The 26027-nt window shown below is 36.4% G+C and overlaps 1 protein-coding gene across 1 annotated transcript in view; it reads right to left on the bottom strand.

The window, feature by feature from the left end:
• The window catches only part of LOC134527109 (chondroitin sulfate proteoglycan 4), a 530625-nt gene extending 510358 nt beyond the window's left edge, over positions 1-20267 (bottom strand). The window contains exon 1 of the mRNA XM_063359458.1: positions 19950-20267. Coding sequence (XP_063215528.1) covers positions 19950-20088 — 139 coding nt within the window. The 5' untranslated portion in view covers positions 20089-20267. The remainder of the gene's footprint in view (positions 1-19949) is intronic.
• Positions 20268-26027: the final 5760 nt, after the last annotated feature.

Raw genomic sequence — 26027 nt, 5'->3', positions numbered from 1 at the left:
ATTAAACAAGTTATAATAACAAAATAAAAAAAACAATAACTGATGACATATTATTAGTACACACGTATAATATAGGTATATTTAAGAGTACTGAAAAATAGTACTCACTTCGGAGCGTTGTAAAACCTTAGCTATTGACTTAATGAAAAAATGCTGCGAATAAACGTTGTTCCTCAAAAAACGATCTACAAAAATGGTCAGATATCATTTTTTCGTAAAATGATAAAAAAAAAAAGTTATATCGAAAAATAAATTTTTTTCTCGAATTTCTGAAGATTTTTGCTTATAAATTTTTTATTTATAGTTCTACGACAAACAGTTACTGGACCAAAGTTGTAGATAATTTAATTTGCAACAACAAATTTTTGCAAAGTTTGTTTATCAAATAAATAGTTTAAGAGATATATCGTAAAAACCATTTAAACCCCTATTTTCAAGATGGCGGCCGTGGGAAAAGGGTGGCGACCCCACAAACTTGTTTTTTGCTTTACACTGACCCCCCCTACACATCAAAAAAAAAAAATTGCGTCCTCTAATAAACGCAACCCCAAATGTAACTTTTCAATGGACTATAGGCGTGTTTCGAATATTAGAGTACCTTAAAAGTGTCCTCTCTCCCTCTTACTGTGAAGTTGCACTTGTGACGCGCGTGTCGGCCACGCACCAATGCATTTTTAGAATTTCAAACGAAGAATTTAACCCTCACAAATTATCATATTGCCATGATAACATTTACCAAAGTACTTTACATTTACTCGGTGCACACACATACGAGGAACTGTAAATAATCATCGGGTGACAGTACATCACTTGGTAAACACACGCACTAAGTACATATAGCTAACATTAAGTTACACGCTAGTTTAACTGGTGACAATCACCACAAATTGCAATACAAAATTCTAAACCGCATTTAACATTAACTGCCATATATTTGCATGAGGCGCAATTCCCGGAGTTTGTATGCCTGCTTCCAAATTTTAATTTTATTGAATTTATACTTTAGCAAGCATATTTATACTATCACTCCATTTATTTTATTATTTTATTTTTAATAACTGTTAGCATGCAAAATTAAAGTTAGTTTTTTAGTGCTCCAAGTAAGTATAACTTAGAACACGCGTAGAAAAGTAGTTACCCAGTTTTTTTATCATAATAACCCTTATAAATTATTACAAACGGATACTGACATTAGTCATAACAATTTGGCTTTCAAATGTTTTAAAAAGTATAAAAACTATTATTTGAATTATTGTAGAAGCTTTTTTTGCAAAGTTTCTATAGAATTGCTGAAAAAGTTATAACTATCGAAACGGGTTACTTGGTGAATACGCAGTAACATAATACGTTTATAAATTTAAAATATATTTGATTATTTAAAGACATAATAAAAAATTGCAGAAAGGGATGAATGTAAGATTTGTAAAGCTTATCTGCAATAAAAAAACAAACGTTTTAAAACTTTTTTTTACAAAAGCATAGGTACTAATAAACATATATTAAATAAAGACCGTTGTAAGTGTAAACACTATATGAAAGTAATCACGAAAACTCGAGCAGCCGCTTAAAAATGAGGAATGAAGGGAATTTGACTGTGTAAATTTTGTCGTAGTCTGATGAAGTATCTAGTCTTTAAAGGCTACAGTCAGTTGTTTTTACACCATCTTAGAATACACGCAATGGAAATATGTTTGGCTCCAGCAGGTATTTTTAATCGGTGAAAGAAGTAATTTGAGTTAAGCTTTCTTCACGTGTCAAAATAAATGAATTATTTACAAAGGAAGTAGAGGGTTTTTTTCTCGTCCAATAACTGACGGAAAAAAAATAAAACACCAAGTTATTGACTTCATTTCAAATACAAACATAAATTTTCTAAGGAGAAATATGTAGGAAATAATTTGAATATGAAGAATTTGCTAGAGGTGAAATAATTTGAGACCATGGGTGTGAAATGGAAGGTTCAATTTACGATTAATATTTATAACTGTTTATTTTAAAGGAGTATATATTGTCATAAATTATTTTGCTCTAGAAATGTAGTGAGTTATTTTCAATACATTTATAAGAAACTATATTTTTTTAATGGTTTAATCTGTTTAATGCGTTTTTTTAAGTTTTGAGAATATAAAAACAAATTTTATTTAAAACCTAGAATTAATTTAACCCATAAGATATTTTTTAACAGTTTTTTATTATTTTTTTCGTGCAGCCGTTTTCATAATACTGATTTTTTAAGAATTTTTTTAAATTAAATAATTTTAAATATGGTCTTTTCAAAATTCCTGGATAATTCATGTTACCAGGATTTATTTACTTATTTGTAAATGAGTACACACACACAAGATTTCCTATTGTATATTTCTTACCGCACAAAGTCTCCATTTTTGAAGGGGTTAACGCGATGCGGGTTTCCTTATGCTCGTTGGTAGTCAGCTAGCAATAGTCATCAAACGAATCCTACTAATATTATAAACGCGAAAGTTTGTAAGTATGGATGGATGTTTGTTACTCTTTCACGTAAAAACTACTGAATGTATTTTAATGAAATTTGGCCTACAGCTAGCTTATAACCTGGATTAACACATATACCCCATATTAATATTAAATTCCATCCATAAGGGAGTGAAAAAGTGATAATTTCATTTTATAACAGAAAAAATCATAGGTCATAGACATTCAAATAGTGAGTGAGTGTAATTTCTCTATGTCTGACACACGATCATACACATATTAAGGTCTGGCAAATTCATATTTTTCTCCTTGGTGAGAACAGTCCACTTAGTGGAGCTCGCAGCAGCTAGCAAAATAAAGGCGCTAATAACAGTTTTGTTCTTAACTTCGTCAATAGATAGAGTTGCCTTGAATTTTAAACGCACCAATGTTTGATGCGTTTGTCATGTCTTTAATTTTCGTTTGTTTGTGCCGTATGCGTTCCTATACCATTCATCCGATTGCGATGAAATGTTGGTGATTTATTATGCGCATGCCCATGAAGGTTACTGAGACGGTATAACTATTTTTCAATAATTGGAGCACGAATCGTGTCAAAAAATGTGTTTATTTCATTTTATATAGCGGCACTTCGTCTGTTTTTGTTGTATAAGTGCGCACGCATGACACAATTTATTTAAATATAAAAGAGAGACATGGATAAAGTGATATATATATAGAGTGAGATAGAGACGGAGAGATAAGTTTAGATAGAGCGAGGTATAGAGAATGAAATGGGTTAGATAAAGAGCTATACCTATAGATGTATAGAGCTTTATAGAGACTTATATATACAAGATATAGAGATAGTGGGAAGTATATGTGTAGATATAATGATATAAATACAGATAGAGAAATACATATATGTATATAGATGTAGATAGAGATAAATATATATAGAGAGATGGATAGATGATTTGTATATGTGGAACTACTTCAAACATATTACTAAACAAAACTGAATGAGGCATTGCAATGCAGGCCGAGCATTAGCGAGATAATGGAATCTTTTCAATATTAGTAATCTATTATTTTTCAGCTTTTTTATATATATTGCTTTATAAAGTCTAAATTACATACTGACCAGGTAAATAACTATAAACTGGCAGAACAACGTCTGTCGGGAACTGAGGGTGATATAAATTAATTTTCACACTTGACATTCAAATTAAGAAGACAATTACTAACTACACCCTGTGTTCAGCCTGGGCAACGCCGGGTATTGCAGCTAGGTAATAATACTATTGTGATCCACCAATGGAAGCAATGCCAAGATATACACTCTTTCCGTCCACCTTGCGACCGAAATAATACGCTAAACGTCCGGGCGTCAGCACAAAGTTATTCCCTTTCTCGTGGAAAGCAACGGAACCTTTTCTCGGTGGAGGCTACGTCTCGAAGAAAACATTCGGCCTCCTGAAGTGTAGGTCGTGAAGGCAAGTGTGCCGAGAGAGATATTGTTTTCTAGTTTACATCTCTCTTTCTCTTATTAAATCTCTTTCCCGCCGGCTCGTAGCCTGTCTCGTCGGCATCTGCTGTCTTTATCCGGAAGCTACACTCTCGTGGGTTGGGAGTATGGAGACGCAGGAATGTCTTGGAAGGGGGGAGGGTGAAGGAGAGGCAATGATGGGAAGGACCTGCAGGAATCACCACTTGGAAATGAAAATGCTTGTCATTGTCCCGGCCTTGTCATCTTCAATTTTTATCGATAAAATTTTGCCCTCAAACAGTAGCCAGTTTCTTTTGACTTCCACCCTTGGAATGGAACGTGATACAATTCGTTAGAAACCACGCACACGTTGTTTTTTATGTGACAGAATGATCTCATTCTTTAAATGTATTTGGTTTGAGACAAATTATAATATTCCCGGAATAGCTTGGCCTCTGGGTCGTAGCCGAAACTGCTCCCTGGTTATGGCGACTGCGTCAACCGAAACCTTGGAGATATATTCGCATTCGACGGAACTAAAACCCAGAACTCAAGCAACTCCAGACAATGGCCACGAAAGCCTACGATTTTTATAAATTTCCCGTGTCATAAGAATTGCAGTTCTTATTCTTTAGAAATAATGGAAGTCGATTTTAAATTCGATACATTTGACTGTGTGACAGGCCTAAATGGAATACTTCGGCGGTTTTTCACAGAAGTATTTTGCATTGTTAGATGTCGAGAGGGTTTGTGTGCAAAAAGTGCAAGATAATACCTCGCTGGGCAGTGTCTCGAACGAAACTGGCATTTAGTTTTCTACAAACTGAACAAAATTCAATGCTGTGACATCAGGTTTTTACATACTTTTGTAAGGTATATTCGTCCACTGTATTACATTCCAAAATATATTTACCTTTCAACCTAAATTAACAAACGATTTACATGTTTCATCACTAAAATACATTTAATAACATTTCAATAAAATACTATCGATAGTTTAAGAAAATACTAAATTTTACTTGTGCAGAAAAACGTTTTTCACCATATCTACAAAGGTAATTAAAAATTGTAATAAGAAAGTGTTATGGCCGTTTGCACCCTTCTGCTCTTTGTTTTGCGATCCAGTGATCTTAACCGAAGAACGATCCAAGGATCATTACTCTAAACTTTGCGCCAAACATACCGGGCTATACGATTTTCGTTTGCGTGAACTATAGTTCAAACATTTCCAATCTGCGATAAAGACAGCATCATTGTCGAAGAAGTATTAGGTGCATTTCTATTGGTGGGATATAAATATATATGTCTCTACAATCGATTTTATTACAGCTAGCCAATAATTAATGTTGTTCATACAAGATAGCTGCTATTGCGGCCGCTGACTAGATTTTATTAACGACTGAAAGCACATACTGTTATTTAAAAGTTAATGAAAATAAAAACGGTTTGAAATATTAATAGGTTCTGACTAAAAAAAACATATTTTTAATATGTTAAGCCTTGTTAAACCACATTTATGTCTGATAAATTTAACCTGCGAAAAGTCCGTAAAAATTCCCGACATGTATGCTCGCGCAGTGTCGATCCCAAATCATTGTCCACGAACAGCCCCGAGACTCAGTTCATATCGAAGTTTCCAAAGATCTTCGTTCAGCTTTGAACCACAATAAAACCGGTTCATGACGGTAGATCTCCCCTGAACTATAATGATGCAACTGGCCATTAGTGTTTTGCATTCTTTAGGTGGTAGTAAAAAGTCGCATAAGTGATGATAAGACTTTCGCGCCTTTTTACATTATATTATACTTAGTAAATATCTGTTGAAAATATTTGTAGTAAAACAACAAATTTAAAATTATTTAAATAGCACCAAAATAAAAGTAATGACGAAAATAAGTAAAAAATTCAAGATGGCATGTTAAACCAAACCTTAGAGTAAAATTAACAGTTACGTAAAAATATGACGGACACTACCCAAAGTTTTCAACATGTTCAAATCTAATCATGATGGAAATTAGTATCGGAAAACCAACCCATGCTTTACATTTAGAGATCACCGCAGTTGAGGACTCAAAAGTGTAGTTACTATATACTCTGTGTCAATTAACTTGTCTAAATTTTGAAAGATCTCAAAAGTAGTGTCAGTGGTTTTTATTTAACAATTTTCATTTACAAAGTATTAAATTATATTTTATTACAAACACTGAAAACCACGCGAAAATGTTTACAAATACTGTTGATAGAATAACAACGGTAGAAGGATACAGATGTAATATTAGACAGTTTACATGGCAGAGACATTAGCTTAATAGTTATTGGTTATTACCAGTGACACTAGATGGTTATATATGTATCTATACATATATATTATTTTCATCTTTGGCAATCTTTATCATGAAACGCGTATGGTAACAAAAATATTTCCCTTAGAGCAGAAAAGATAACACATGGTGCTGCAATATTCCAGAAAACTTTCAATATTTAAGTTTTGGATCGTAACGTTTAAGAACTATATTTCGAACACTATAAGTGCTCTAATTAATATGTAGAATCTTGTTACAAATAAAGAGAATACGTTTGTAGAATACCTTATTAAATAAAACTCATAAATAAACCACAATACATAATTTAAGAACATACTTTTATGTCCAGTTCTAAATATTTATGCACGCAACTTGATAAAAAAGAAGAAGCGTGCACCAAATATCAATTATGTTCGTCTGAGGATTGATGGAATTACGCTGACGTGTATGATTTTTAACGACTTCCGTTACAGAAATGTGTAAGATTCAAATAAAAAATTTTTATATATCTCTCTAAAACATTTTTTTATACGGAAAATCTCCTGTTTTACATTTCCAAGAAAACGCGTTTGCTTTACCACAGGGTCATGGAAGCCATAAAAACCAGTAAGCATTTGATTCACGTAATAACGTTAAACTTTAGTACTTACCTTTTTCCGTGCATACGAAAACTTTGAAATGCAAGCTCCACAGTGCCCAAGCAGAGTGTCAGGCGTTTATTTGTAACAAATATTCCAAAAAAGCGTCATCCTACTCAGTTATTGCTAGGGCAAATACCCAAAATTTATCATTTGCAGTAATAACATATTTAGCATTTATTACAAAAATCTTTACCCATACAGAATTATTACATTTTTAACCATTTTTTATGAGTGAAGAGATAACTATATTTATATTATTTTTATTAAAAATACTGATTCAAATTATTCTAGAAAGAATTGTGGTTGTACCTGTTAAGACATTATTTAGGAAATGATGCAAGTAGTAATTTAAATATCTTTATTATAGATTTTTATAAATATATTTGTAAAACATTTAAAATATTTCAGTTTTGAATGAAAAAGATCGTAGATAAAACACAAGACAACCCTCCAAATTATTATTATTTTTTAACTCTCGCTCTTTGAGAGAAGCTTTATAACACAAAGGTAGCAACCCAAATTATTTACAGCAAATTCGCCTCTAAAAATAAATCCACTAAAATAAAGCTACCAAAACACGTGTGATTAAGATTTCGTTATTGAGCTTAAATTTGCTGTTAAAACCGTGCTAGGTATCAGTCAAGTAGTCAAGACGCTAAATAAATAAGACTAATTGGTTCATAAAGTGAGCGTTTGTGCAGCTAACTAATCATCTATAACATTAACAAAAACTGGTACAGACTTTGATTACACTGTGAAAACTGTTTCTTTGGTCAAAACAAAATAATTTGTGATAAAAACAAAAGAAAATGTAATGTTCATAAAGTTATTTATTATTACAGCAATAATTTATTGACACTTACAAGTGGCGATGTTGTAGCTACAAAATAATTTTATGTCACAATAAAATATTTTGTATGATCTGTGTAAGGCTACAATTTTGTTTTGTTTCAAACGACTTGTTAAGTTTATGAAAATCCTGCAATTGATCTGAGTTTAGCGACTTTTGTCCTAAAATTTGGTTATCAAATTAAATAGTCTTTACTATGAATTAAACATTGCGATAAATTCTTTGCTGTTAAAAATATTATTTTTTGTGTTTTTTAGAATACGCGTTTTATTCACATGCAAATAAAATAAATATATGACCGATAATGTAAAAAAAAAAAATCCTATTTCCTTAGGCATGAAACGAAATGAGATGTCTGTAAGCAAATATAAATCTTGGGCGAACACATTGATTACAATATTATTATTTAATACCTATCCTTACTAATATTATAAATGCGAATGTGAGTTTCTTTGTTTGTTTGTATGTAACGCTTTCACGCGGAAACTACTCAACCGATCATCGTGAAATTTTGTGCGCATATTTTCAAGGGTATAGTAAAGAACATAGGACACTTTTTATAAATTAAAAAATATATTTATGTATTTTGAAGGGCAAAAAAGTTGATATTGTTTATTATGATCGTTCGACTGAGAGTTTGAGTAAGTTGAATGAAAATTAACGCCATCTAGCGTTTCGATAAGTAAATTAAATAATTCAATAATATAATACTGTAATACCAGCGGTCAATACACTATTCATTTTTATATTTCTGTCACCGCCAAGAAATATTTAAACTTTTTAAATTTTTGAGGTTATGTGTCTGTTTATTTTCTTCGGTGAAGGTTGTTTGGACGTTGATGCTGAAGGTTATAATTTTACTTTTAAGAAAATTTTGTAATTTAGTAGAAAATGATGTGGATCTTATTACCCAAGTTTTCCCGGAATTGCAACAAAATTTGAATAGTGTTCAGTGGTTGTGCTGAAGATCAATATTGGCGCCAAAAATTATATCGTTAATAAAATGAACAATTATATTTTAAAAGAGGATCAAGGAGAAAGGAGGAGTTTTTGTCAATATATACAATCATTACTTGAACTTTCGGGTGTACCCTCACATAAACTTAAAATGAAACTAAATGTACAAGTCATGCTTATGCGAAATCTAGATACTCCTCGACTATGTATTGGAACGAGGCTTCGGGTCATACATTGGGGCAGAATATACTTGGTGCCACCATTTTGACAGGTGTCGGCAAAGGAGAAAGTGTTATCATACCTCGAATTCCAATTATCCAAACTGATCTACAGTTCCAATTCAAAAGAGATCAGTTTCCCGTCAGGCTTAGTTTCGCTGTTACCATCGACAAAGCGCAAGGGCAAACCTTGCAGGTAGCAGCGGTGCATTTTGAAAAACCGTGCTTTTCCCATGGCCAACTATATGTAGCCTGTTCACGAGTGTTCAATGCCCGAAATCTACACGTGTTTGCACCAGACAGAAAAACTTATAAAATAGTATACAGGAGCATCCTATAATAATACTGTGATTTAAGATCTTTAAAGACAAATTAATTTATTATATGTTATACTTTGAACTTTTTAAAAGGTTATTATTTAAATTTATTTATTTATTGCAATAGTGAAACATATTAAATGAAGTATTTTTTTAGTTTTTTAAGCTAAATTGTATGTTACAATTTTTAAATAGGTACTGATTATCTCAGTCACGCAATAAAAAAATTACCATTTTATTTTATTTTATTTACAATGATATTTTATAGTTATTTAAGGATGTCAACGCGAGCGAAGCCGAGGGTAAAAGCTAGTGAAGTTATAAAGTATACTCTAATAATTGAAATAGCCTACAAATCTTATATCTGCAAACATGAACCTTTTATTACGTAAAAAAGAGCAAAAAAATATCAGGTTTTTTTTTTTAATCTCCTGTGCGTGCACATGCATTCAATATGTAAATCATTAATAATATTTTTTTTCACACCAACAATGCTATTTAAGCTTCATTTCCCCCTTTTTTTTTTGTTTGTAAACAAAAGTAGACGTCCATTCGTTGCGCCGTAGAAGTACAGACCATCGAATAAGGTTGGGGGGGAAAAACGGAACGTGTTTGTGCAATTTTTTTCTCTCTTTCGTAGTCTGTGGTTCTGTGTTGCGGCACGCCGACAGAGGCTTAACCACGGCCGCGTGCTCTGCTCGGCGGAGATCCAGGGGCTCGTTCCCAGCGAGAGACAGCGAGAGAGCGAACAGGTGGAAGAAGGCGGGGGTGGAACAAGCGAAGTATCGCCAACCGCAGTAAGCTGGTTCGCGTTGTTTGGCGCAAAACATCGCCGCAAAACTCTCCAGCGAGCGCAGCAAGTCCAGCGTGCAAATGAGCGACGATCCCTCCCCTAAACCCTATTTCCTCCCCATCACAACCGCGAGGGGGCAGCCAACCAGGCAACCAGGGTGTTCCACGGAGAGCCAGGCTGTGATTCAAACACCTGTTTACATTTCTAGCTCCATCTCAGGGATGCCCGCCCCCTCTGAGAGATGCTGTATCAAGCAGCACGGTGCACAATGACGTAAAAAAAACGGAATGATATCACGGAACCTAAATGATATTTACGTTTCACTGTCCGTCCGCAGCATCCACAGTGCAAGGAAGCGTAAAAAATTGCAACCTACGAGATTGAATTTCACAGCAAAGAAAAATTGCTTTAATTAAAATATTTATACACGAGAACATAGCACTATTAGAATTTCAATATGTATACGAAACGAAACTATAAAATGATAATAGAATAATTGATATTTTTGTTCTTGAAATAAATTATAACGTTTTTATGAAGTAAAAAAAAACATAGCTACCACCTAGGCATACAATGGTCGCACTGAGTACAGATGAACTCTCAGTGATCTGTAGAATCTGTTGGATTTCCGTACGTCCGACAAGCCAGTCAGAAGGACCGGAAAAATACACCAGTCAGTAAAAAGCATCTTAAGCTTTAACTTTAGATGGATGGACGAATGAAATTATAACCTCCAAAATGTTTACACGCTATTCACGGAAACTTTTGTTATCTTAAATGTTTTTTAAAGTTCGTTGATCTATTTAGCTTATACCTTAACATGTTTTTGACGTGCGTTTGAATAATGTTTAACGTGGCGGGTGTCACTGTAATAAATTATTACTGCACTCTAGCGGATAAGAATTAAACTAACATGGAATCAGCGCACTCTAGCCGATGATACAATGATGATGGCTTCCAGCAGACGAGGACAAGATGGCGGACGTGACGTCATGTTACCTGACGATATATGTGCTATGAAAAAAAGTGGTGGGGCTAAGTCAGTCTGACTGCAGCCACCATTGAGGAAATAGCCTGTCGCCATTTTTAATTTTTTTGCCCTCATTGGGTTCGAACCGAGGACTCCGAACTCCGTGTCGTAAATGTTTGTTTTTTATTATTTTTCATTAAATTTTTATTATTTGAATTTTTTTATAAATTTTAATTTTTTGCGTTAAAATCGGATAATAAATAAAGATTTAAAATATGGCAACCGTAACGGAAATTGCAACGGTGACGTCATCTTTCAAAATGGCGGTCATAATCCTAGATGACGTCAGAGGCTTATAAGCGGCTATCTCTTAGGAGTTTTAAGCCTCTTTTAGGACTTTCTAGTCGCTGGGATTTTTAGGACTAAAAACGGGAATTTTTCCCTCGAAACGGGAAATTTTTCCCTCGAAAACGGGAATTTTCAATTTATCAAATTTTTTTGAGATTTTTTTGCGGAATTTTTTTTCCACAGAAATTGAAATTTTGGTGATTTTTGAGGAATTTTGGGAAATTTTTGCCCAATTTTGTAAGTTTTGAGGATCAAATTCAAGGTCAAGGTCAAAGGTCAAGGTCAAGGTCATCCAAGATGGCCGCCGTGACGTCACAATCCAAGATGGCGGTCGGCACCACAGGCACCACAGCCTGAAGCCTGTTTCAGTAGCCCCTATTATATACTACTTACAACCATTCCAAAGAAGGTATGGGGATAAAATGTAGAGAAACATAATTATTTTAGGGCAACTTTCTGTGTGAGCCCGAGTCCTAAGTTTTAGTCCTTCATTAGTTTTCGGTATTATAAACTATTTTTTATTGGATTCAGAGAAGTCGTTTACGTGGACATAAACTTCTCACACAATGCTTGGATACCGAGAATGAGCACGCATCCATTTTCTTAAATCATTTGAAATAAAATGTCAGGATGTCTGGACTATAACCCAGGTGCTCTTGAATGCGAGCCGAAAATATTACCATGACGCCACCTCGCACGATTAGTACGTCAACTGTCTACATTTTAAACCACTTTGTTCGACAAAATAATATATAAAGAAAGGTGTGTTATAATTTTATTAACAAGTGTTAAATATTTTGAAGTGAAACTTTTTTGGGCGTGATAAGAGTAAAAATTATAGACCTAATTTTAATGCAACGTTTTCGTGATAAATTGTTGTGAAATGACGCGAAAATGGCAGAAATAGGTACTTGGCCAAATATATATAAAGAGAGCACTATGCCATGTACGTTGCTGGGCAAATTTTCATATTCCTATTTGTGCGATGATTTGTCCCCCACCAAATATATATATATATATATATATATATATATATATATATAACGGAGAGAGATAGATGAGTGAAAGAATAAGAAAGAGTGTGCTAATGCGTTTGTTTCAGAACATAGATATTGGTATCTTATACCGACAGCTATGAATGCAATGAATTTTATATCTTCTACCAGCGCGCCCGTGTTACTCCTTGTTCAGCCAGCAGCGTAGAGAGCGCGATGTTTTAGACAGTTTCTGTATTTACCGCATATATAGTCCTACCTGTTATGAATTTCATATTTCATTCAGAGATTTGGCCTGTTCAAAAAGGCAGAATTGTTTGAAGAAACAGTAACTTGCACAGTTTTTCTTTATAGTGTGAGTTTTTTATAAGTGAGTAACATTTATTTAAAAAAATTGTAAATTGCCTTCTTTCCTTCTTTCTTTATTTCTCTCTCTCTCTCTCTCTCTCTCTCTCTGCCGTTTTACCTCTTACGATATACTTAGGAGTAGAAATTTGAATTTCGAAAGATGTTTCACTTATATAACGTGTACTGCGTTACGTGCACTCTTTTTTATGTTTATTAGTAAATGTAAATCAAGGTCCTTTATAATTCATGAAAAATATCTTACGCAAGTTATTCTATTTAGGATTTAATCCTCGCCAACTGTGAGTTCATTAAAATGTTTTTAAAAATACATGGCAATGCATTTTGATAAAATAATAAGACATTACTTATTTTAAGGATCATTTCAGCATTTTCTAACAGTGCTTTAGGAAAATCACGTATAAAAGAAACCAAAGTCCCCTAGAATGTGATTTCACTAGCTAACCGCTGTATCAGCTCGCTACATTTGTACTGTTTTATGGAGGGCATGCGTGAAGTAGTAGAGAAGTTTACCAGACTGCCCATGTAAGTCTGAACAACCATGAACGAGTACATTGAATGTAAAGATTAAGGCTCAATGTTTATTTTTTTTCTTGCATTTCTACTAAGTGCTTTTCCTGTAAATTTAGTACGACAGATGTCTTGAATTTTATGTACTGTTATTGATCTGGTTACTAAGTATTTACACATTTTTATCATAGGGTGGTAAAAAAATGTGTTTATAATTGCTTTCTTTCCTTAGATTTGAACGTTCGTAAATTACGTTTACTAATTATGTGGTAAATATATTTACATCCAATCATCGCATCCTAGAAATGTTACACAAGTAATAATAACGACAAGGAAATAAACTGACAAACATGACTTGTGTAGCAGAGTATTAAAAAGTAACTAAATTAAATTAAGATCTTATTCAGTTTATGAAGAATAGGTCATCCAATTATTTCCCAGGCTTTTTTTCCTAGTAAAATATGTACATTCAGCTGTAAAACTAAAAAAAGTTTAAATTTAGCTGTGAAAAAGGTTTACAAGATAATTCATATTTTTTTGACAAATGATTCGTTCAACATTGAGACTTTGACAGCCGAATATAGTGACATAATAAATTAAACCAACACAGATACGTTCATTCATCGAGAATAGGTAATCATGAATAAATAAATACATTTATTGTTTGTTTTATGAGAATACTAGCCCGGGCTGAACACAGGGTGAAGGGGACCTTTTTCGAAATCAGATGTAGTTAGTAATTGTCTTCTTAATTTGAATGTCAGGTGTGCAAAATAATTTATAGCACTTTCAGATCCCGACAGACATTGTTTTGCCAGTGTATAGTTATTAACCTGTATATATCAAAAAATTGGTGGTCTGTATGTAATCTAGACTCAATAAAGCACTATAAAAAAAAGCTGAAAAAAAAAGAGTTTACTAATATTGAAAAGATTCCATTATCTAGCTAATGCTCGGCATGCAATGCAATGCCTCATTCAGTTTTGTTTTGTAATATGTTTGAAGTAGTTACACATATACAAATCATCTATCCATCTCTCTAAATATATATTTATCTCTATCTACATGTATACATATATATCTATGCATCTCTCTATCTCTATTTATATCTTTAAATCTACATATATACTTCCCACTAGCTTTATATCTTCTATACATAAGTCTCTATATAGCTCTATACATCTATAGGTATATCTCTTTATCGAACCCATTTCATTCTCTTTACCTCGCTCTCTCTCAACTTATCTATCTGTCTCTCTCCATCTCACTCTATATATATCACTCTATCTATATCTGTCTTTCTTTTATTTTTAAATAAATTGTGTCATGTGTGCGCACTTATACAACAAAAACAGACGAAGTGCCGCTATATAATATGAAATAAAAACATTTTTTTGAAACAATTCGTGCTCCAACTAACGCAAAATAGTTATACCGTCTCAGTTACTTTCACGGGCATGCGCATAACAACTCACCAAAATTTCATCGCAATCGGATGAATGGTATAGGAACGCATACGGCACAAACAAACGAAAATTAAAGACATGACAAACGCATCAAACGATGGCACGTTTAAAATTCAAGGCAACTCTATCTATTTAGGAAGTTAAGAACTTAACTGTTACTAGCGCCTTTATTTTGCTAGCCGCTGCGAGCTCCACTAAGCGGGCTGATCTCACCAAGGAGTAAAATATGAATTTGTCAGAAGTTACTATGTGTATGATCGTGTGGCAGACATAGAGAAATGACACTCACTATTTATATGTCTATGACCTATGATGTTTTCTGTTATAAAATGAAATTAGGTATAACTTTTTCACTCCCTTAGGGATGGAATTTTATATTAATATGTGGTCTATGTGTTAATCAAGGTTATTAACTCGCTGTAGGTCAAATTTAATCCAGATGCGTTCAGCCGTGATTGAGAAACAAACATCCATCCATCCATCCAAACTTTCACAATTATAATACTAGTGGGATAAAGCTTTTAAATTCCGAATGTCAACTGAGCACCTGCCAGAAAAGAGTTACGTTATATTTGATCGGAGTGTACCATAGCTGTCTCGTGCACTCACGTGTAAATAGTATCGTCTGGCGCACGTGCTGGGACCTCATGTACTTTGGGGGGGGGGGGGGGGAACCCCATGAGCACCAGGCATGGCTGGCGTCCAGGGTAAACACGGGCGGTATACAGCCCCCTACTCCTTCAAACTGACGTGGCTACGCGCTCTAGACGCCAGCTGAACGCAGCTAAGTTTAGAGCTGTGGCGGGGCTCGTCACGAAGTGATTCATCACGTGACGTCGTGATGACAGCCAGGTATCACTTCCTCACCTCACTAGCATGCTGTAGCTCTTGTGCACCATGAGACTGACACTTTGTTGGGTTCCACTGCCGATGCCCTCGCGATACCTCAACAGTGCGACCATTGGGTCTGAAACCACCTGGTTCGAATTACGTTATAATCTTGAAGTTCATGTCACCTTTAGTATCTAAGCATAATTGTGCGACGCAAAATCCGATCAAACTATACAATATTATAGCCAGCGCATTAAAACAATCAGGCATGATTTTTTTTTCAAACAGGAATACGAAATAAGCTGAAGGTAATTACAAAATACCACTAATACTGTCAAAAGAGTTAACAAAAGCTACGTCATCTGAGTTTTATAGTGAAAATATTATCACATAAAATTTTCCACTATAAAAAAACCACAAAAATACTAAAAAGAAATACACAAGTTTTAATGTAAGCAAACATTCAATAGGTACAGTACAAAAAAAATAAAGGATATGTTACGTAGCTTTTTTCCATAAGGATTTTTTTTACTTGTTATATAAAATAATTTATTTGTTTATTAATATTAATAAATTAAAAAATATCTAAAGTTATCTTAATTTCAGGATTTTAAATTAGTGCTACGATATGTTTACCTTATTCATAAATAAAACAATACCATACTTATAACATGGTTCCAAATTTAAAGCTTTAAATTTACGTAACATATTTCTTGTAGACTACAAACCGTGAATTATTCCGATAATCAGTAGACAATTGCGAATAACTGTCTACACGACTAATGCCGAATATAATACTGCAAATTATCATTTTAAGTTAACTTTAACAATAACTGAGGATAATAACACGATTATTAACTTATCAGAAGTTTCTAGAAATGAATTTCATAATTCATCAATCCTTCCCTCATAATTTGTAAATAGCCCAAGCTATTTCCACGAGTACACACAGGACGCATTTGCGTACGTTTGCAGCTACGGGCGACCAGTTCATTACGTTCATGTGCAACCCTGCGGACAGGGAAGGTTCAATTGTACATTTGTTGTTGTGGCTAAAATAAAAAATACCTCCCAACCAACTTAACATTATAAGTGCCGAGATCCCTGACCCGAATACGGACAAAACATTGCATGAAATAATTATGAAAAACATGATTCATGGACCCTGCGGCATAAAAAACCAAACGTCTCCTTGCATGAAGGACGGAAAGTACACAAAAAAGTATCCCCGGGCACTATTGAAGGATACACAGACAAATTACAATGGATATCCCCTATACAGGTGGAAAGCCCCCGAGCATGGCGGCCCTGTAGAAAATGAAGTGAACAACAGCTGGATTGTGCCTTATGCGCCACTATTGTCTAAAATATTTAACGCATATTTAAATGGGCAGGTCGATACGTCAGCAGCAACGAAGAAGCGTGGAGAATCTTGGACATACGGCTGCACGAGAGATACTCCACTGTCACCCACCTGACAGTCCACTCACTCAATGGCGAGCGAGTGTACTTCACTGAACAGAATTTCCAAAACAGAGTGGCGACGCCTCTGAAAACAACACTGACTGCATTCTTCCAATTGTGCGAAAATGACAACTTTGCAAAAACCCTTCTCTATTCTGAAGTACCACGGTACTATACATGGAATGCATCTAGGAAGGAATGGAAGCATCGTGTACAGGGAACACCGGTTGAAAACTGGCCAGTTGTGAAGGCAGGAGACGCAATGGGTGGATTCATACAATGCACATCAGTAACTTTGAATGTTATTGCTTGCGAATGTTGCTTAATGAGGTTCGGGACTCGAAAAGTTTCCAGATTCTTAAAAACGTAGATGGTCAAGAGTGAGTAACGTTCAGGGAAGCATGAGAGTCCCATGGGCTATTAGGAAATTTCAACCACTAGGGTGTAACTATGGCGGAAGCCGTCCTTTGTCGCTCAGCAGCCAAAGTTAGGGACCTGTTCGCAAATTTAGTGAGCACTTGTAGACTATCCAAACACCTCCAGATGTGGGATATATATAAGGACGCTTCATCAGAAGATATCGCGGATAGGCTGTATGGCACTCACAATGACCTAATCATCAACGAATCTTTGGTATTGATTGAGGATAAAATTATTTCCATATCTGGAAAATGTCTCACTGATTTCGGCGTACCCACACCTAAGCAAAGAGGGGAATTGTCAAGCGATGTTGTGAAGGAGCTAAACTACGATACCGCGGTTTTAGAAGCGCGGGTCAATTAAATGGCACCATGATTGCTTCCCGAGCAACAATTCTACGAAACAATTCTATGCTGAGTTAATAGTGAAAAGGGGTATTATTATTTCTTGACGCACCAGGGGTTAAGGGTAAGACATTTGTGCTGAATATTCTGCTGGCTTAACCCCGCAAGGACCGCAATATAGCTCTGGCCGTGGCTTTCTCGGGCATTGCTGCAAATTTACTTAACTGTGGCAGGACTGCACATTCCGTTTTCAAGCGAAAATAACCCAACATGCAACATCACCAAAAACAGCGGCCGGGGAGTCCTATTGCAGCAGTGCAAGTTGATAGTATGGGACGAGTGCACAATGTCGCACCAGCATGCATTAGAGTCGTTCAACCGCAGCCTGCAGGATATCCGCGGCAACCAGGCGCTAATGGGTGGCATTGTCGTTTTTCTCGCAGGCGATTTTAGGCAGACACTGCCAGTTATAGAGAGGGGCACACCGGCGGATGAAATAAACATGTCTTAAGGCGTCGCCACTGTGGTCCAGGATCGAGAAGCTCCATCTTACGTGCAACATGCGCATCCACCTGTACAACGACCACGAATCAGGTGTTTTTGCGAATAAGCTACTGCAAATTGGAGAGAGTCATCTGGAATCGGACGCAGATGGGGAAATTCTATTTTCCGAAGAATATTTCCATCCATTAACTAAAGATAATGAACTTATAATTCACTTGTTTTCCCTATTTGGAGGTTCATATAAAAATGAAGGGTGGTTGTGTGAGAGGGCAGTGCTGTCGCCAAAGAACAAGTGGGTCAATAAAATAACCAAAAAAAATTAGACATGATTGTCTGCAGCGATTCAAAAGTATATATACACATCCATAGACACTGTAATGGCTAATGACGATAGTACTGCCTACCCCGTTGATTTTCTCAACTCCCTGGAGTTAACGGGCATGCCGTCCCATAAGCTGGAGCTTAAAGTTGGCTTTCCAGTTCTGCTGATGCGAAACCTTGATGCACCCAGACTGTGCAATGGCACCAGACTTCGTATCACAGAGCTGGGCAGTAATATTATAAAAACCACTTTTATGACAGGAGCTACTACAGGAGAGTGTTTTAATTTCTCGCATATCCATTAGTCCAAATAACTTGCCGTTTCAATTTAAAAGGTTACAATTTCCCTTAAAATTGGATTTTACGACGACGATCAACAAATGCCAGGGCTAAACCTTAAAAGTGGCAGGCATTTATTTGGGCACACCATGCTTCTCACAAGGTCAATTATATGTTGGTTGTTCACGTGTTTCAAGTGCCAAAAACTTGCACGTGCTGACGGAAAAGTATGTCAGTTAATGTTGTGTACAGAACGTTATTGGGATAAATTAATAGCGCCCAACAAGGCGTCTGATTGTTCACTTTGATAAACAGCGTTGAATACTTTAGCCTCCAACTATAATGCTATGTTTGTCTGTCCAGAATTGAGAACAATTTTGAAAATTTCCCTTAGACCTTTCAATGAGTTACAATTCCTGTATTATATCATATCAGACTCTGTTTCGCACAGAACCATAATCATGAGGTTTTTTTTAACCATAGCCGCGTCATCGCCGTTTAATTTATCTCTTACTTTCAAAAAGACCGTTTTATATAGTTGAGTCCTAATACTGTGCCTTCCAACCCAGAATTGACAAAATAAATACCACCCAGAAATCAGCGCCCACAAGGGGGCGTTTGATCGCTCACTTTGAAAACAAAAATGTTGAATAGTGACATATTGTTTCGGTTTTTAAGCTATCGTCATCTCAACGCCTTTTAATTTTGTTTCGGACTTCTGCCACCCAGAATTTCAGCGCCCAAAAGGACGCCTTTTATAGTCATCGCCCACATTTATCACATTTTTCTTAGGCTGTCAGTTCTCACACATACACATAAAAATTTCCACGCAAACTAAGTTGTGGGCAGCAGTTAGTGAAAAATATTTTTTGATTATTTATGTAAGAAAACCACTACTTCTAAACACTTTGGGCGACATATATGCAAGCAAAGAAGGCTAACCGACAAAATTTCATGCGTAATAAAAATTTTTTTGTTAAATGCTTGTTTAGGCGGGTCGTGCGAACAATGCCGTAGCCGGATGTGGCCTGCGGGCCGCCGGTCGGGCACACTTTAAAATGCCAACTCAGCTGCAGGAGTCGCTGAATGAAGGCTGAGCGGGTACTTCCCGAGCACGCCTCACAGGTCCTCACCTACGTCGCTGCCGGAGGACGGCTCGGGCGTGCACCTCGCGAGGAAGGCCCCGTCGAGGAGCAGCAGGAGGATCGCCAGCGACGGCCGCGGAGACCCTCGAAGCTCCCTCCACTTCACCGTGAGACGCGCGTCACCCATTTCACCCACCGACTCCTCCCCCCGACTGATGAGAGAAATAATTCCCGCGCTCGCACAGGGCTGATCAAAATTAAACACTCTTCCAAGTCTTCGCCCAGCTTCGATGAGATCCCTTCCGCGGGAACGCCCCGAGAACACCTTCAGCTACCAGTCGGCTCACGTCGGCGGTAGGAACTACCGTCATAGCGCTCGGCGCCAGGGTACACGGCTGTATGGACGAAGAGGGAGGGGGGAAACAAGGTGTTTAATATTAGAATACCCGCTCCTCGTCGCGCGGCGGCGCGCCAGTCGGCTGTGCTCCTGGCGCGGACCGCCGCGGCCTACTCATGAGAAAGACAGAGATTCGCCGACACCCGATCACGCCGAACACTCCCGAACACACCCGAAGTTCATTGCTTGTTTGCAGAACCTGGCGTTCGAAAGAAAAAAAAATTGTGAACTTATCATTCAGTACTCGCCAGTGTAAACATATCAATTCGGTAACGGACAAATTCACGTGTTATCACTTTGCAAAAATACACTTACAATACAAAACTCGGATACGAAGATTGACGAATAATTCCTTGAAATAATACCGATCGTGATAAACATTTAAACATACGCAAATTAAGTTTTCAACAAAATTTTTCTGGACGCAAATCACACGCAGTTTTCCGCACCCGACTATCGAATCATTCGATTTTGAAGAGCGAAATGTTTAACCCAAAAATGAAATGGCTCCGATAAAAGCCAAAAAGACTTGAAAAAGTACTAAAAAACGTCTTTGGACCTGAATTTCGACCAGGAATTTTATTAAACTACTGTAGTCCATTGAAATGTTACATTTTTGTGGGCTTAGCGAGCGTTTGTCAGAGGACAAATTTTATCTTTTAGAAATGAGGGGGGGGGGGGTGGTTTAGTGTAAAGTTAAATCCATGTTTGTGGGGTTGAAACCCTTGTCCCACGGCTGCCATCTTGGAAAAAGAGGTTCAAATGGTTTTACGGTTTATATGCCAAACTATAGGTCTCACAAAAAAAATTAATTAACATTTTTTGTTGCAAATAAAATTGTCTACAACTTTTGTCCAGTAACGTTTAGTCGTAGAACCATAAATAAAAAAGTTATAAGGGAAAATCCATAGAAATTTGAGAAAAAAAATTATTGTCGATATAACTTTTTTCGAATCATTTTACAAAAAAAAATTATATCAGACAATTTTTATAGATGGTGTTTTTGGAACAATTTTTATTATACACATTTTTTTAAACATATTTATTAGTTAAAGTTTTACAGCGCTGCGAAACGAATACTATTCTTCAGTATTCATAACTATAAGCTATATAAATAAGGTAACCGGGGGGAAGATGCCTGTCGGGGGAAGATGCCTGAGGCGGACGTATTTCCGAACAAAAACACAGATAGCAGCTCCAGCCGCGTAGCGCAACAGCGCTGAACGTGTAAAAGAAGCCACTAGGAGTCACGGCGTGTAGGACACTTTTTCATCGTTTTATGGTTAAATATTTGATGATATTGAAAGGTGAGTACGTATCTTATAATATTTTATTACCATTTCGTAAGACATAAGAAATTTAATTTATATTTATGCATAAAACTAGTGGTATACGAAGATTCAACACTCTTTAACGCCTTTGAAGTGAAGTGTGGCGATTCCCGCTGAGAATATTGGAGTAAAAAAAATGTCAGTGGCATGTTATCCAAATACGTGGGGTAAAATGTCAAGTCAAGTGGCATCTTCCCCCATAATAATGTATTATAATTCCATGTTGATAATATTATTATTTCTGTGCATTAACAACTTTTTAGCAAAGCTGTTAATTCTACACCTTTTCCCAAACAGGTTATTCCCCGCAGGTACGAGAGGAAAACGGATCTTGCGACCTGGTCGGAAGAAAACTTACTTCTTGCTTTTGAAGATGTGAAAAACGGGAAAATGAAAGTATGGGATGCATCCCAGTTTTATCACATACCCTACAGAACATTGAAAAAACGAATTGATGCTGGAAATGTTACTAAAGGAGCACACTGAAACGAAATTAGCTGGATACGACTGGCTACAACTGTTTTTGAAACGTCATCCTGAAGTTACTCTTAGGAAGGCACAGGGTATCTCCATCGCACGTGGACTTGGAATGTGCCGTAAATAAGTTGACAACTTTTTTCAAGTGCTTAGCATGTTTGTGAAGAAAATGACTTTCTCAGTGCCCCAAGGAAGATTTACAACATGGGCGAGTGTGGTCTTCAAATCAACAATAGTCCAGGTCGAGAGATAGCTACCAAAGGTAACAGAGATGTTCACCATGTTATATCTGGAGAGAAAGGTGAGACGATCAGCGTAATTGCTTGTTGCAATGCCGAAGGGATCTTCTTGCCCCCATACAGCATTTTTAAACGAAAAAGAAAGAAGCCTGAATTTGAAGATGGCCTGCCACCTGGCTCACATGTCAATATGAATGAAATGTCTGCTTGCGTGAATACTGAGATATTTTTTGACTGGTTAAAAACACATTTTTTGCCTCGAAAGGAAGCAGGAAAGTGTTTGCTTGTTTTGGATGGTCATAGTTCCCACTGCTCAGATGTTGATGTACTGGACTTCGCTGCAGACAACGACATAATACTAATCTGCCTTCCATGCCACACAACCCAGTATCTGCGACCCTTAAACCGGTCGTTTTTCAAACCTTTGAAGACATTTTGGCAGCAAGCTGTAAACACTTGGATTTACAGCAACCCCGGCAGAAAACTGACACGTCTCCAATTTGGAACATTGTTAAATTCTGCTTGGAGTCGAGCCGCAACAATGGGCAATGGTAGTGCAGGATTTTCTGCTTGTGGCATCTATCCTTACAACCCGCAAAAAATTCCTGCACACGCTTTCGCTCTATCAGACAATGCTTCTGGTAACAACCTAAATACAGCAGCATATGCTGATAAAGTTGTTACAAGTGAAAATTCTTCTACTCTTGCAGAAAATGTCACGATGCCTATTGCATCGACAACTGCTTCTTGCTCCTATGCTACTGAAAACGAGGCAACTGATTCGGCCAATGATGTGTCAATACATTCGACAAATAAAGATAGCAGCATGAGTTCCTTCGAAGAAATATCGTCTGTTCCTGTTCTTACTATGCCTAAGCCAACTGGTCGTAAGAAGCAAACAGCAGTGGTCCTGAATTCACCAGCAAGACTAATGGACATGCGAAAATCACAACTCCAAAAGGATATCAAGATGAAAAACAAGATGAAACAACAAGCCAAAGAGAAAACAATCAAACGTGCTCCCCAAAGAAAAAGAAAGAGGAAAGTGAGCTCGTCGAATTTGTGTAGTGGCGAAACTTGCCAAGATAGTAAGAGTGACATTGAACTATATGATATCAATGGTAATGATGATTTTTGTGCAGTATGTAATGGGTATTCTATGCTAAAAAAGGTCCCAAGTGTGACTGGATCCAATGTGTTGCATGTAGAAAATGGTTTCATGAAGATTGTAGTTCAGACAATTTACATTGTGATACATGTTAGGTATGCCATGATGTTCTTCAACAGAGTTTTGTAAACAAAGTGTTATTTTGTGTAAATCTGTATGTTATATTTACTATAAAACCAATATAACTACTTTTTCTTAACACACCCATCATAGTTTTAATACCACTGTTTAGTTTACAGATGGTGGCATTTTCCCCCATATCAAGTGGCATCTTACCCTTACTATTGGGAAACATGTCACTCATACGGGCCTTAACATTTGGTTAATTTTTATTTCCATTTATTTTTTTACGAGACATTTCGTCCATTTCTGACATACACAAATGTTCAACGAAAATGGTATCCTAATGCTAATTTTTTTTTATGTGTAATTCGAAATTTGTGAGTTTAAAACCCCTTAATTGTGGCATCTTCCCCCAGGTTACCTTATAAATATTAATCATTTGCCATAATTTTTAATCATCGTGTTATTTTTTATGATAATCTTTTTAATTATCGATAATGCAATATTGTTATTAATTAATTTGTAACCTCTCGTGTCAAACGCAAGAGGAACAAGGGATTATATGGTAGACAGAGTTGTGCTAAGTGTTAGATATCAACTTTTTTATTCTTAAAATACACATACCCTTCATCACAAACAAATATAACTTCAAGAAATAAAGAAATCACATTTGCTTCCAGAGATTTCACTTGTTACACAGCTGGAAAGTCTCTATGTACAGAAAATACAAAAAATATTAAGACAGCCCATAGTTAAGTGAAAGCGCCTTAACAAAAACACTGCGCTTGGGGCTACTCAACTAGTACATAACGCCCGCGGCAATGCATCGGGTTGCACTGTTAATTCATATTACGTGAATTTACAACAAATTACATGACGCGACAATAAGCCATACTTTAATGCTGAAGGCAGAACATTAATACACGTTAACAAAATAAATTACAAGAATAAGGATATCTGCAGTTCATTCAAAAACGAATAGTAAATAAGTTTTATGATTTTCAAACACACAAATCTAAATCTCTTATCATTTACGTTAACGCTCTTAAGTATGACATTAATTCTTAGGAACATAATTATTAAACATCACTAAACCAAGCGACGGTGTGACTGCTAAGTTAATCAACGTTTTAAGTCCTCAATGCTAAAAATTCTTCTTGTATCTCCATTTACGTGTTAGTTTATTACAAACACGTAGTTCTGACTGTTGAATCCGGGAGTTATTTGTCGAATCAAAGAAAATGTCTCTTCTGGGTGGTTTTAAGCTCAAACACCGTCATCTCCAAACCATGTGCCGTCAACGCTAGCCCCTCTTCTGAATTTATAAGTATTTATCCAACTGGTATCGCTGTCATAACGCTGTTGCCCTTAGCTGGGCAAACAGTTTTACGTAGAAGTGTCTTACCAAATGGTCCGAAGTTGCTCGGGCAGCGTGACGGCAGGCAGGCGAGATTTCTGAGGGTGTAGCAGTCGTGGGCAGCAGCTCCCCGCCTCGGGTGTCGTCTCGGAGCTGTCTCTCCCCCAGGGCAAAATAGTGGACCTTATATACTCTGGAACTCGAGGTAAAAAACATCTGAGATTTTTCTGGGCCTACATGACCGGAACACGCCGCACACCCGATGTCCAGTAAAAAGCCCGCCCAACGAAGTTCGCCGAGCATTGCCGAGCGGCTCCGGCGCTATCCGCGCAGCGCGTGACAACTGGTGTTGAACACGTTGCATCCAGCGCCCTGTTAGGCGCCGCGCTGGCGTCATCAATGTACGTATGTCGGGCATACGTCACAAATTATTGATTTGACAATCCATCACAAAACGTTAGAATTATTGATTTTTAAAAAAATTTCAAATCATTGAGAGTGTCATTACCGAGAATAATGCGCAGGTAGAAAATACCCAAGTGACCGTTTGGGAATAAAAGAACATCTGCCTGCTATTATTAATATTATTATTATATTTTGTTGAAGTTGTTTCTCAACAAGAGAATTGACCCTGCTTTACTCACTGTCATTGGTGAACATTTTTTTATCTCATTATATGGTGGTAATAAAGATGATAATTCTCTTGACAGCCTAAGATATAAACAATTCACCAAGTCAGTGACAAAGAGTACATTTAATTTATTTTCACTTCCTCCAACACAAGATACAGCTCGCTTTCACAGCTTCCGAGTCTACCATAAGGTCCAGTCATGGCTTGGTAAATATAACGATCCTGAAGACTGGGGCTGGAAAAAATGTGGAAAAATACTGATGCCAGTGCAGAGCTCTAAACCTCCAGCACACCCTGAGCTTCTAAAATTAATTTTCTGCAGATGCAAAGGGAACTGTGGAGCGAAGTGTCGATGTAAAAAAGCAGGCCTGAAATGTTCTGCAGTGTGCTTTCATTTTTCTGGGGAGACTTGCAGCAACATAATGGAGCTCTCGAAATGAATTGAAAATGATTTTGAAGATGA

This window comes from Bacillus rossius, chromosome 1, assembly GCF_032445375.1.
Source record: "Bacillus rossius redtenbacheri isolate Brsri chromosome 1, Brsri_v3, whole genome shotgun sequence".
NCBI classification, from domain to species: domain Eukaryota; kingdom Metazoa; phylum Arthropoda; class Insecta; order Phasmatodea; family Bacillidae; genus Bacillus; species Bacillus rossius.
Note: the sequence above shows the minus strand (reverse complement) of the source record. Positions and strands in the feature narration are given on the sequence as shown.